Consider the following 13,867-nt stretch of genomic DNA (forward strand, 5'->3'; position numbering starts at 1 on the left):
CCCCAAAGATGATGGTATTAGGAGATGGTACTGAAGCCAAGAGGACGGCACCCTCTTGAATGAGATTAGTGCTCTTATAAGAGACTCCAAAGAACTCTAAATTTAAATATCATTGAATTTCTGATTCATCTTGGCATTCCAGGCATTTCAGTGGCCCAATTGCTATCCAGCCATTACTCCCCCATAGCACGTTTCCTGGCTTGTGTCAACTGGACTGGATACTCCTTAACAAGCCCCATCTTCCCTGCTTCTATGTATGATCACGTTCTTCTCTACTGGTGACTGACAACACTACCCAGTCTGTTAACGCCTGTAGAAACCCAAGTGCTTTTTGTAGTTCTCTTTTTAACTCCCAAACAGCACGAACCTTCTCTAGTTTAACAGGTTTTGAGAGATGAGACAGATGACTCATTTTTACACCACTTCCTCACCTCGCGCCCTCTCTCTCCCCATTTGGTGCCTCGCCCAATGTTTACCACGCATTCTGCATCCGCCGAATGTAAGAACTCGAGCAGGAGGGAAAGAAGACCCAGCAAATGCCCGGAGCATTCCACTAGGCCCTACAGGTAGAGTAACTCTTCTAATGCTTAGCAAGATGTTAGCTCGATCTCAGTTGAATAAATTTAGGCTCAAACAGCAAGACCTCTCTCTGGTCCGACACTACAGCCCAGCGGAAGGCAGAAAGCCCTTGCATCGGAATCACATGGAGGAGTGAGGGCCTCACGATTCTCCTTCCAGATTACTTTAAAACTGAACTCAGGAGCCTCGGATACTCCGTAGGAGTCAGTCACGAATTTGCCAGCACACAGCCATGCTTCCTCTCCAGCCCGGCTTTCCAGAGAAACCAGGGCCCCCATCCAAGTACCAAAATATATGAATCGGACCCACAATCCCTTCCTCCGGCCCCCAAATTCTCAGTAAAAAACTTAAAAGAGTCAGCAACCGCAGGCCACCGCAGCGACTGCAGCGCGCGCAGAACGCGCGGCGGAACCTGCAAGAGGAAACGCCCGCCCCCCTGCGCGTCTCTGATTGGCTGCCGGCTACACTTGGAACTTTGGGGCGTGTGGCGTCACATCCGCCGTGCCCGCCATCTTGTTCCCAGGGGCAGTTGGCGGAAGAGATCGCGCTCCCCGGCCGCCGGCTCGCCTTCTGCCGGGAGTTCTCGCGGCCCGTGTCTCGGCGTCTGCGCTCGACCCGGCGTCCATTTATCGGTATCCTCGTTGCCCTCCCTCAGCCGGCTGGGGCACAGCGAGGCAGCCCCCTCTCCCGACGGCGTTCCATGGAGTAGGGTCCCGGACCGTTGTCCCGAAGAGCGAGAACGAGCTTGGCCCCCTCCCCCTCCCTCCTCCCTCCCTCCTTTTCGCCGCAACATGGCTAACAACAGCCCGGCGCTGACAGGCAACTCGCAGCCGCAGCACCAGGCGGCGGCGGCCGCGGCGCAGCAGCAGCAACCGTGCGGCGGCGGCGGCGGCGCCACCAAGCCGGCGGTCTCGGGGAAGCAGGGCAATGTACTGCCGCTGTGGGGCAACGAAAAGACTATGAACCTCAACCCCATGATCTTGACCAACATCCTGTCGTCGCCTTACTTCAAAGTGCAGCTCTACGAGCTCAAGACCTACCACGAGGTGGTGGACGAGATCTACTTTAAGGTATGAAGCAGCTGGGGCTGGGAGGGGTGAATGCGGAGTAGGGGGTGTGGAGAAGACGGGCTGAGGCGGCCCCCGGGCTCCGAGGGTTTGTGGGTTGGGGGAAGGTTGGGAGCGGTGGCCAGTAGTCCGCCAGGGAGGGGTCAAACTGGGGCCGCCCTCACTTCCTTTTCAGATTTTTAAGGCCGGGAGAGCCCGCCGCTGTGGATCTCTCTCCTCCGCCAACCTTCTGCCCGTCCCTGGGGGGAGTGGGACAAGGGTGGGGGAGAAAAAGAGTAACTGAAGCCTCTCCAGTTCACCGCTTTAAAATTATTCCTTTTGATGTGAAGTTGGCGCTTCTCCCGCTCACCCGGGCCAGGGCGCCTATTGACTTCAATGTTGGCCTCGTGTTGTTGGTATTCACTATCCAGACAGGGAAATGGTCAGTGCGTGTACCGGGTGGGTGGGAGGGCTGAGGGTGGAGAGGTGCCAGGGCAAGAGGTGTACAGAAGGCCTGGAAATTTTCCCAGCAGGAAGTCAGGAGTAAGTGGTCTCAGTTCCCTGTGCATTGGGCTTATTTAGAATTATCTGGGCCCTGGGCTTCTGCGGCAGGGTCGGTGTTGGCTTGGCTGTGCTGGGGAGCTCACCTGGCGCCTCCTCACTGCACTCTTGTCTCAGTTCTTGTTTCGTTAGCAGGATTGACTCAGTCTTGCAGCGAGGCTCGGAGCAGCCCAGGGTCGCAGGTAGAGGTATGCACTATTAATCATGCTCAATCGCCATAAATGCATTTCCCTGGGTTAAATGAACGCCTAATTAGGGTTCTTTTGGCCATTGGTTTTGGTCTTTTCACCAACTAGATACAGGCTTTCTCCACTTCCTTGCAAATGATGTAATTAAAAAAAAAATGTCTTCCAGGCCTCCTAAGGTTATTTTTCAAAGAGTATTTATAATAGTCTTAACGATCGTTAAGTATTTTAGCTAGAGCGTCTAGTATAATTCAATCCATGTTGTCTATTTTGACTCTTAAAACACTTGACAGACCACATGGAGTATTCTCTGTGATCTGAACGTGTCCGTAGAGGTGCTAATTTTCTTTAGTTGCTTTTAGGTTACATTTTGTCCTCCTTTTTCCCAATTAAGTGATTGGGTTATTAAAGGATTTTTGAGGTATTAGTTGCTATTGATAGAAAATTATTTTGAGAGAATACAGTTCAACTGTGAATATAAAAAGTATACTGAAATTTTGATACCCTCTTGTAAGAGTATTGTAATTGTAATGCTATGAATTAGTGTTTTTTAGCTTAAAAGGTAAGGCCTTTTCAGCATGATACAGAATGGTGAATTATTTAACTCTTACTTTTATGTAGTAAACTTCAAACGCTTGAAAATGGGTTCCTTCTCTTTTGTGGCAGTTTTCTGTTTAATAACAGACAAATGTTAATGTGATAGAGGAAAAGCTTCTTTTCAAATTTCAAGTACTGTGTTTTGAAATGACTTTAAAAATCTACTACAAATTATTTAAATTTAGTTATAAAACTAAAGAGCCAGGTTTTGTTATCAAGACATTCACATCAGATGATCATTAAACTATGTAGCCTTCCAATTTTGTAAGTAGATATTGTATTGCATCCACCCCTGTGGCTAGCCTTTAAGGAACTGAAACATCTTTGATGCAGCAAGCTGGGGGAAGGAAATGAAACAGTAAAGCAGTGCAGGAATCAGCTGAACAAAATAGTATAGTGCTTACATTTAAATGCATGCTTTTCTGTCTGCAGCCACTGAAAAAGACTATAAAATGTAACCGTGGGTGGGTGGAAATGCAACTTTAGAAATAGTGAAAAAAAAAGATGTTACTTTGTTTTTGTTTTAAGAAACAAAGGATCTTATGTCTCCAAAAGACCTTCTTGACTTACATCTTTTTATGGAGCTATTATTCTCTATTTTTAGGTGAAGTATGTGGTTTTTATAGGTAGCCCACCTTAGCAATGATGCTGTACCTTTGGGCTTACTTAGTGTAATGACTAGTCATATTTATACAATATAGACAGTTTATATTCTGGGACAAAAAACTGAATTTGGTCACATAATTAGGCTGAAAATAATTACACACTAACAAGAACGATCTCTGTAGGTGTGGCCTTTGTAATTTCATCTTTAATCAGGAATGAATATAATGTTTGATATGGTAAAAAATAATGAATAAAATTTCAAAACTTTGCATCACAAATGTTATTGTTTTAGCATATTTCAAGTCATGTTTTAATCTTATAATGTAGAACTTGAAATCACCATAAAATCGAACTAGGAAGTGTATTTTTTTAATGCTTAATCTTTATTAGTACTTTCTGTTTTTAAGTTGGAGCTTCAAATCCGTTTTAAAGTGAGAATTTTTATTTTTTAAGCAACTCTTGATAAGATGCAAAGTTGATATATTATCAAATATTTTTTACAAGTATATGAGACTAGTAATTTCATGGCTCCACATGTATCAGCTCTCTACAAAACTAATGGGATTTCTACTCTGTATTGCTGTTGAGATTTTGTTAAACCCTTGTAGCTTTATTGGTACTCTTTAAATATCTAAGCAGATTTTCAAAGATGGTTTACATACTTAATGTGTGTAAACAAAATATATACCTCATGTCAAAGTACCCAACTTCAAAAACTTTTGGAAGAGCTGCTCTGTTGTGGAGTTGGGGTTTACTTTAATCATACTTTTAAAAAAAATTCGAAGTATGAATGTTTGTTGTGTTCCTCTTTTCTATTTTCAGGTCACACATGTTGAACCATGGGAGAAAGGGAGCAGGAAAACAGCGGGCCAAACAGGGATGTGCGGAGGGGTAAGTAGAAGTACGTGCATTTTTCAGTTTTTCTGTGTCTCAGAACTAAGTGTGTATTTAGAAAACTGAAAGTTTGTCAGCTACATACTCGATGACAATTAGTTGACATATCTTAGACTTTTGTGTTTTTTTAATCTAAATCCAAGTGTCCTGTGAATGGAGTTAGAAAAGTATTGTTTTTTTATGCTCCATTCTCAGTTCTGGATTATATCTTGTTATTAATACCTAACAGGATTAGCCAATTGGTATTAAATATCTGTTAATTATTTTACTTCTTTTTCTTAACTCTTTACCTTAAAGGTTCGAGGTGTTGGAACAGGAGGAATTGTCTCTACAGCTTTTTGCCTGTTATATAAGTTATTTACTCTGAAGTTAACTCGCAAGCAAGTGATGGGTCTCATCACACACACAGACTCTCCTTACATTAGAGCCCTTGGATTTATGTATATAAGGTAAGCGTGCATTTATCTACATTTCTAATAAATGTCTCAATTTACATAAGCCTAATCATTCTTTTGTAATTCTAGGTACACACAGCCCCCTACAGATCTATGGGACTGGTTTGAATCCTTCCTTGATGATGAAGAGGTATGTCAACAAGGGTAATAATTCGTTTTCTTCTGATTACTCTGATGTTTTTCAATATCTTTTATTTATTGGAGGTTTAATATCTTCCAGAATTTTCTGTAGTTAAATTTATTTTACTCTAATATATCTTAGGTTAAATTTCTTAAGTTTTATTTCGTTATTTTTAAGCTATTTAAATGTGTTTTGATAACTATTAAGAATTTTCTCTTCCTAATTATGTGTATGGTATTGATCATGTACAGTTTTAAAGGTGGGCCATGCTCAAGACTGAAATGATAAGACATGCACGTAGAATACTAATTATAGCTTTTGTCATGGAACTTTTTACTTCTTTATCCTCTAACTTCTTCCAAATATTAATATTCCCACTTGCATAGAAGTACGAAATTTAAGAGCTGGGTGGGACTTAAGTGGGCGGAGTTTAGATGAGTTGGTCAAGGTGACCAAAATATTTCCATCCTAGCTTTCTGATTCCCATTATACTACATATAGTCATAACGCTAGAAGAAAACCTTTTCTTTAATTTAGTTTAGATTTTGTTGTCATTATAAATCTAGTTTTCCATTCAGGCTTAACAATGTTGAGCTTGTTACTTATGCTCAGAAATGTTACTCTAGGAAACTTAACTGTTTCAGATTTAAATCATACATGTATTAATATGCTTACATAGTGACGCTCCAGATCTCAAAAGGGACTTTACTAGTGAGCTGTGTTAGGCATATATCTACCCTGACCGCTACTTTATATTTTCAGGATCATAAAGTAGACTTTGAATGTTGTGTTTCAGTACTACTGTTTTCTTTTAAAGTTTATCTAAAGACTTTGTTGAATTAAAGAATAGTTCTAATGGAAATCTTTCTAGTGTGTTGTTTTGTGCACACCTAAAAAAATCTCACTCGTGTAAACATCGAAAATTTTTCTCTGCATTTTTTTGACCAGTTTACTGAGCTAGCTGTTCAGTATCTCAGAAGAAGCAAAAAGTGTATTAGGTGATAAATCACAACCGTTGTATCTTTACAGTTTTTTTTTGTTTTTAGATGAGATTTTTCAGGCTGAAGCACTTCTCCCTTTAATATTTAAAAAGCATGTCCCTCTTCATAATTGGTATTATGTAGGTTTGTTTCTGAATGCTACTATTTAATCTGTTTTTTATTGTATTAACAAACCTCAGGATCTCTATTTAAGCTAACTTATGTTTTCTTCCTTAGATATCTGCAGCGATTAAATTTGGAAATACTGTATATCTGAACACTTAAATGTGTGTGAGTGCAAGCAGTTTTACCTTTAGCTCTTGTTTTCCTGTTTAGATAACAAATCTCACTTTCCTTGTGTGCTTGCACTATAGGTTTGGGACTGACAATAGCTGACTAACATGTCCTGAGCTGTGAGAGGGCATAGCAAGAAGGCCTTCATGCGGTAATGACCCTTTTCAGAGACAATGGTCATCATGGATTATGCGTTTCCAATTATTTGTTCATTTATTTATTTTCTACATAACTCTAAATTAGAAACCTCACTGCTTCATGGCAGTTGGTTTGCTATTGCTTCCAGTTTTATTAGGGCTTCATTTTATATTAGAGCTGTTAAAAGATAGTCTTTAGATAGGAATTGTCTGAAGTAGTTCATATGTAGCTAGGTTACAGTGCTAGGAATGATGTGTACAAATATTTCCACAGAAATAGATACATACTTAGTAGGTATGTGGAATGTAAATTTAAGTTGATTGTTCCACATAGTTTAGTAATGTAAGGGGCTGTTTCATATTCTTGCTAACTGAGTGAGCTCAGTTCTCTTTATGCCCATGAAGCTGCAGGATATGTTCTCACCTGCATGCACACACTTTTAAGCCCAAGTATTTCCCTGTACCATTCATTACCAGATTAGAAGGGTACACAAATTGAAATTGTTGTTAGAATTTTTTTTTGTATTTGAGATGCCAAACATGGTAATTTTTTTTATAGTATTCATGTACATATTGGAATAATTTTTTGACGGCTAGGTTATCTTTTGTGTTTCTGTAGGACCTAGATGTGAAGGCTGGTGGAGGCTGTGTAATGACCATTGGAGAAATGCTGCGGTCTTTTCTCACAAAACTGGAGTGGTTTTCTACCTTGTTTCCAAGAATTCCAGTTCCAGTTCAGAAGAATATTGATCAACAGATTAAAACCCGGCCTAGAAAAATCAAAAAAGATGGAAAGGAAGGTGCTGAGGAAATAGACAGACATATTGAACGCAGACGTTCAAGGTAATGTGACTCTTGAATTACACTTATTTTTAAAGCATGCTTTATACAAATGTCCTTGGAAATAAGTGGCAAATTCTTAGGAAATTCTGTTTATAATGTTAATTTTATTAGTTATTCTTTGTCCCAAAAGGTAATTCTCTGCCTTTCAGGGCATTTTCAATAAAATTATACATCTGTAATTAAGAACAAATTGTTTGCTTTCCCTGCTCCCCTTCTTCTGTTCCTCCACTCCGGTTCAAGCCATTGTTTCTCAGTCTGGTTGTGCAGGACACAGCTCCCTGGCCCATGCTGGTATATGAGCCTTGCGCTCCCCCGGGCTGAGGCAGTCGGTTGCCAGTTGTCGGTTGCTGGTCGTCAGTCAGCTGCTCACAGCAGCTCTCCCCGCCTGCCAGCCACTCATGCTGGCTGCCGGCTACTCACATTTGCCACCGGCCACTCATGGCAGCACACAGCAGCCCGTGGCAGCGCTTAGCAGCATTCAGCAGCCCACAGTAGCTCATGCCAACTGACGGCTGCTCACGACAGCCCAGCTCCAGGGAGAGCTGTTGTTCACAATCTTAGCTGTAGAGGGCGCAGCTCACTGGCCCATGTGGGGATCAAACTGGCGACCTTGATCTTGGTGTTAGGAGCTTCGTTGTCCAACCACCTGAGCCACCGGGCCGGCCCCCTCTTTATTCTTGACATGTTTCAGCTAGGGACCTAAATAAATTATACTGATGAAAGTTAAATTTTTTACAATTTTCATTCATTCAAATTTTCTTCTTCTCTCCCCTTTCGTAAATATTAGGTCTCCAAGGAGATCACTCAGTCCACGGAGGTCCCCAAGAAGATCAAGAAGTAGAAGCCATCATCGGGAGGGCCATGGGTGTTCTAGTTTTGACCGGGAATTAGAAAGAGAGAAAGAACGCCAGCGACTAGAGCGGGAAGCCAAAGAAAGAGAGAAAGAAAGGCGAAGATCCCGAAGTCTTGATCGGGGGTTAGAGCGCAGGCATAGCAGGAGTAGGGAGAGACATAGAAGTCGTAGCAGAAGCCGTGATAGGAAAGGAGATAGAAGGGACAGGGATCGGGAAAGAGAGAAAGAAAATGAGAGAGGTAGACGACGAGATCGTGACTATGATAAGGAAAGAGGTAATGACCGAGAAAAGGAGAGAGAGCGATCAAGAGAACGGTCCAAGGAACGGAGAAGTAGAGGTGAGGTAGAAGAAAAGAAACATAAAGAAGACAAAGATGATAGACGGCATAGAGATGACAAAAAAGATTCCAAGAAAGAGAAAAAGCACAGTAGAAGTAGAAGCAGAGAAAGGAAACATAGAAGTAGGAGTAGAAGTAGAAATGCAGGGAAACGAAGTAGAAGCAGGAGCAAAGAGAAATCAAGTAAACATAAAAGTGAAAGTAAAGAAAAATCAAATAAAAGAAGTAGAAGTGGCAGTCAAGGAAGAACTGACAGTGTTGAAAAATCAAGAAAACGGGAACATAGCCCCAGCAAAGAAAAATCTAGAAAGCGTAGCAGAAGCAAAGAACGTTCCCACAAACGAGATCACAGTGATAGTAAGGACCAGTCTGACAAACAGGATCATCGAAGGAGCCAAAGTATAGAACCAGAGAGCCAAGAAAAACAACATAAAAACAAAGATGAGACTGTGTGAAATTTTTTGTGTGAAAATGGATCACATTGAATCCTATAAATGTTTGATTAAATCTTGCTTTTTTCCTCCTCCCGAGTTGAGATTGTTGCAGTAGTTATGCACTCTTCAAGCTCCCTGTAGGCTGCATTTTCATTTCCTCTTTTGTGTAGGGAAGTGCCTTTGTAATCCCATTTATTGCATTGATGTTTTCACCCAATTGTTGAGTTTGATACATGATGCACAGATTGTTCTTGCATTTTTATTGTTTAATTGTTTTTGAGATATACAGTCTGTACATATGTCCTGAAAATGTTTTAATTCCTTTGGCATGGTTGCCATGTTGGTTAAATTTGTATAAGGCAATAAACTGCCACTAATTCTATTTTTGTTTTGTAGGTGTGGGATTATGGTTTATGTACTGAAGTTAGCATGGCTATGCTTTTCGTAATAGAATGCTAAAGACTTTGAGAATGGATCTTGGATGTCTATTATAGGAGAATTATGTGCTTTCAATGTACGTGAAGGCAGCAGTTGTAGGATTAACATTCTTGTCCACTGTATATTATCTTGAAAGGCTCTTGTTAATAATGTTACCCTTAATATTCTCCACAGTTAACTTTAGAGAGAATTTATGAGAAGTTAGTTTCTGATGCAGAGGTTTAAATTAGGCTGTGATTTGATCAAAAGTCCTTTTAGCATTCTACCTCAAAGGGACACTGTTAGTATTCCTAAAATTTATTCACTTAGTTTTCCTTTTTTATTTGAAAAAATACATGACGTGTAATCTTTTTTTCTTGAATTTCTCAGATTTTAAAGTACTATATTAAAGGAAAAACTTAATGTTTAAAGCCTAGCATTCTTGCAGAACCCTATACTAACGTGAAATTGGGAGAGGATGGGGCAGAGTAGAGAAATAGATTCAAGCCTCAAGCTTCCAAAGCATTTTTATAAATGGAAAATACTTAAATTATGAAACAGCTTGATATAGTGTCCTTTTTTTAAAATTCAAAACTTTTTTATTGATAATGAGATTGCTGTTTGAGTTTTTAAACTTAATCTAGAACAGAGACGTATTAAAAGTAATGCTATGCTGCATTATTTAAGATTATTGGCAAATTATTTGATAGATTGTTCTTTATGACTGTATTCTGATTACAGAGAACGATCATGAGTGTGGAATAAATACTGGATTGAATCCTTTATTCTGGGTGTTGGCTTTTCCCCCCATGTGTTAATATTGTTTAAAATGTTTATTTGGAAATTGATAAAATGTTAGAGTCACACTTTGTGTAGAGAGGTATCTCGGTGCCCAGTAGACAAGTGAATTTTAAGCATGTAGGCCAGAATTGGGACACGTGTGTCCTTACTAGAGTTATGGTAGTTCCCTTTGTCAGTGGGTATTGTGTGTCTTCTGTTCTTTGGATTGGGTGATTACTTAGTTTCACATCATAGGTACTTATAAAATACTTTGCACTTGACTTACATACTAGAATCATTTAAAATTTGGACTTGAAGGAACTTTTATAAATTAGCTCATTTAATTCTTTTTAGAACAGAGATGGAGGCTCAAAATGGTGGTTCAGTCAGTGGCAGGACTGTTCCTGGCAGCCTACGCCATGTTAATGCTTGTTTGATCTCACTGTTTATATTGGCCAACTGATGGGCTCGCAGAAGTGTTAAATGGAGCAAACAAGTGCATTCAAAGAAGAGCCCTGCATATGCGGGCTTAACAATTGTACCTACCTAATTCCAGAAAAATCTCATTAAATAAATTCCTTTATGAAAATACTGTTTTTTTTAAAAAAAGAAATTCAGTCATCTTGTCTTAAATTGAGATCAAGTGTGTTTACACGAGACGTGTAGACTTTAGAAAACTATATTCTTGAGTAATGAATACCAGGTTTATCTTAACATTGAAAATATTTTTAACATACCTAAATTAATGGTGCTACTCCTTTGAATATAGTTGTACCTAAAATGTTAATTCAATGGTGTATTTTAAGTAAAATGTGGAATTTATTTCAAACAGAGGTAAAAACAAGCTGCATTTGATTTCCTATGATTTTTAAAGTTTGCTGTTGAACATTTTGATAGAGCATGTAATACTAGTTATTGCTAAATATATACATAATTTGGAGAGACTTTCTAAAAGACTGGGAAAACAAGGGACTGTGAAAGATTGCAGGATTATTTCTTACAACGTGAGAAAACGTGAAAAGCTTTTCATAGAATTTGATATAACTAGCAGCCTCCATCCAGTTCTCTACTGAAATGATTTCACCTTTTCATGTATTAGTACCTTTCATCTGTTTTCTAATGTTCAATTTGCAGTTAAGTTCTATACATGGGCTAGTTTATTATCAACCTTGGGATTTTAATATAAAATTTGTTTTAACGCTGCCCAATTAATAACCGCTGTTGAGTGTAGTTCCTTAATTCCTCTAACCTTTGAGTTATAGACCCCTTTTTAGCAATCTAATGAAAGCTACAGATTATGTCTAGAAAAATAAAAGTGCCCAAATTTGCATGTAATTTCAAAAGAAAACTGCCGTAGGGCTTCTGTGCTGTTTATTTTCAGAAAGCTGTGATTAGGTGTACAGTAGTTGGGAACGAATAGCAAATTTAAGTTCCTGAGTAGCCCAAAGGTGATGGCTTTTTTTTTTTTTACTTAAAAGATAAAAAGTTTAATGGTAATTTCATTCTCTTCCCCAAAAGATTAATCCTTTATGAATATAAGTAATTTTTTATTTGAACAGTGAGCGATGAGACCCAGATGCTCGCAGTTTGTAAGTTTTTCAACGGATTGCAATGTGCAGCCGCAAACAGCAACTAGTCCAGTTCTCATGGGTTATTTTGGCAAACAGTTTTAAATTGGTCTGGTCCTAATCTCATCCTGTCGTGCAAATGATGAATTCAGCCTTGAATGACTAACCCAATTACAGGACCTCTTTAGTTGTGGGGAAGGAAGCATTTCTTCTGATAGTTTCAGTCTCTGAAATTCCTTCTTGATTCCATCCTATGAGATCTCCCAGCACTTTTCAAATAACTCCTGAAATGGCATTTTTCATTTTAAAATCACTGGGTATCAACATTTGTTACTGAAATATGACAGCATTTATACAATCAACTGAAAATACCATCAGAGCTGACCTGAAATCCGTTCTGTTGCTCAGCATTGATAGTCTAATTTCTATTACATAATCATGATCCATAATGTAATACACAGGTAAAATGTATTCAGGGTGGCAGGAGGGAGGTGTCGTCAGCCTATTGAAAAAATGAGTTACTCTTTGAAGTTAAACACCTTAGCTCCCAAGTCCACCTTTTCATTGCTCTGCTTTGTGGTATTGGAGCTGAGACCTTGACACTTACTTTGCCTGCTTCCCAATGTTCAAGTCAGTAGAGGATGCTGCAGAAAAAAAGCTTTTCCGGGGTTTTTTTCCCCCCTCATTTTCTCCCACAGTGTACAGGGCCATTGGTATGTAGGACACCCACGGGTGCCTCATGTGAGGGTGTTTCCCAGCAAGTCCACGGTCCTCCTGCCAGCTTCCCATTAAGTCTCATTGGCGCCCCAGTGGGTGGCTTCCTCCTAGTTCTATTAGCATCCCCTCCTCTCCAGCCCCAGGCTTCAGTACCTCAGCAAACAGTGGGTCACGGCCACACTCTCCAAGTCTGAGCTTGGGTCTCCTGCCTCAGCCTTAGAGGGCTGCTCCTGTAGCCACCATTCCTGTATGAAGAACTCGCTACTCTTAGTAATAAATCCCATTACTGGTTAGTAATTTTGTTTTTGTTCCAGGTGAATGACCATCTCGTATTTATTAGATCATTCTTCCTTGACCCAAAGCTCTGCAATGTGAGACCTACCAGTATCAAATGTCCATATATACCTCAGTTCTAAAAATACGGAGTGGGGCACAAATTTGCGGGTCATCCTTGGGCAGGAGCCATGCTAATCTCCCAATTTTGTAGTATATGTGCTGCCGAAGTGAGCACTGGTTAACAATTCTTTATATCAAACTTTCCCTGTTCAAATCATTGTATATTTTCTGTCTCCTGACTGGATCCTGGCTAATAAAGTGGATTAAGATATAACTAAGGGGAGCGGCTGGTTAGCTCGGTTGGAGTGTGGTGCTAAGAACACCAGGGTTGCAGGTTCAATCTCCACATGGGCCACTGTGAGCTGCACCCTCCTTAAAAAAAAAACAAGGGTGCCACTTCAGGCTGGTTGATAACCCTTGATGTAGTCTAGTATGAAGGGCTCAACTGAGTAAGTCTGAGAATTATGTAAGTGAATCAGGCTGGCTCCTAGAATTTTGAGAACTAAGAGTTGTCCAGTACCTAAAAGAATGGACAAGATTTGTACAGTTGTCACATGAAGATGCGCATGTGAAAGACATAGCATGATAAATTACCCCTGAAGCTTCCCTCCCTCCCTCCCTCCCTCCCTCCCTCCCTCCCTCCCTCCCTCCCTCCCTCCCTCCCTCCCTCTCTCAATGGCCTGAGTTTCTCTTCCTTGGGACCTACAAGCCTTAATGGTTTCTTTTATCATAGCCATCAGGGACACCTGTTCAGCGAAGGTCTTCCTGACATTTCATTGACATTTAATTCTTACCTGTTCATGGTCAGTCCCAGTAAGACAATGTCATCCACTTGATTGGACTTGGCAAATAAGTAGAAAAATACATTCTAGGTGCAACTGTATTTCCTTGGTAGAAATAGTCTGCTCAAGGGCAGGAAGGGTATGTTCAGGTATGGTGGAAGGATGGAGTGTGAATTAGGGCCACCATAAATCTGGTAGTATCCAGTCTTTTCCTGGACAATCAATCCTACTCCATGTCCCTTCTACACCACTAAATAACTCATTTCTCCTACAATGACTATTTCAAGTCTTCATTAGTTTCTTAAATCCCCTGTTCCACTTCAACACGTATTCTCACTTCACAT

At 40.2% G+C, this 13,867-nt stretch overlaps 1 protein-coding gene and 1 pseudogene across 1 annotated transcript; one reads left to right on the forward strand and one right to left on the reverse strand.

The window, feature by feature from the left end:
- Positions 1–1,075: 1,075 nt before the first annotated feature.
- On the forward strand, positions 1,076–10,125 carry PRPF38B (pre-mRNA processing factor 38B). Its single transcript, XM_019746497.3, has 6 exons — positions 1,076–1,649; positions 4,397–4,465; positions 4,766–4,917; positions 4,993–5,053; positions 7,075–7,298; positions 8,086–10,125. Exons 1-6 carry the CDS (start codon positions 1,371–1,373, stop codon positions 8,942–8,944), a joined length of 1,644 nt encoding a protein of 547 aa, XP_019602056.1. The 5' UTR covers positions 1,076–1,370; the 3' UTR covers positions 8,945–10,125.
- A 2,694-nt stretch (positions 10,126–12,819) lies between these two features.
- On the reverse strand, positions 12,820–12,916 carry LOC141568715 (U6 spliceosomal RNA; annotated as a pseudogene).
- Positions 12,917–13,867: the final 951 nt, after the last annotated feature.

The sequence above is a fragment of the Rhinolophus sinicus genome, chromosome 7, assembly GCF_057876585.1.
Source record: "Rhinolophus sinicus isolate RSI-liver-muscle chromosome 7, RSI-T2T, whole genome shotgun sequence".
Classification (NCBI taxonomy): domain Eukaryota; kingdom Metazoa; phylum Chordata; class Mammalia; order Chiroptera; family Rhinolophidae; genus Rhinolophus; species Rhinolophus sinicus.

Bases quoted from the DNA above. Each gene is read 5' to 3' on its own strand.
- PRPF38B (XM_019746497.3), top strand. From the start codon at position 1,371: ATGGCTAACAACAGCCCGGCGCTGACAGGCAACTCGCAGCCGCAGCAC. The intron at 4,466-4,765 runs GTAAGTAGAAGT...TTTACCTTAAAG, and splicing joins AAACAGGGATGTGCGGAGGG to GTTCGAGGTGTTGGAACAGG. The intron at 7,299-8,085 runs GTAATGTGACTC...CGTAAATATTAG, and splicing joins ATTGAACGCAGACGTTCAAG to GTCTCCAAGGAGATCACTCA.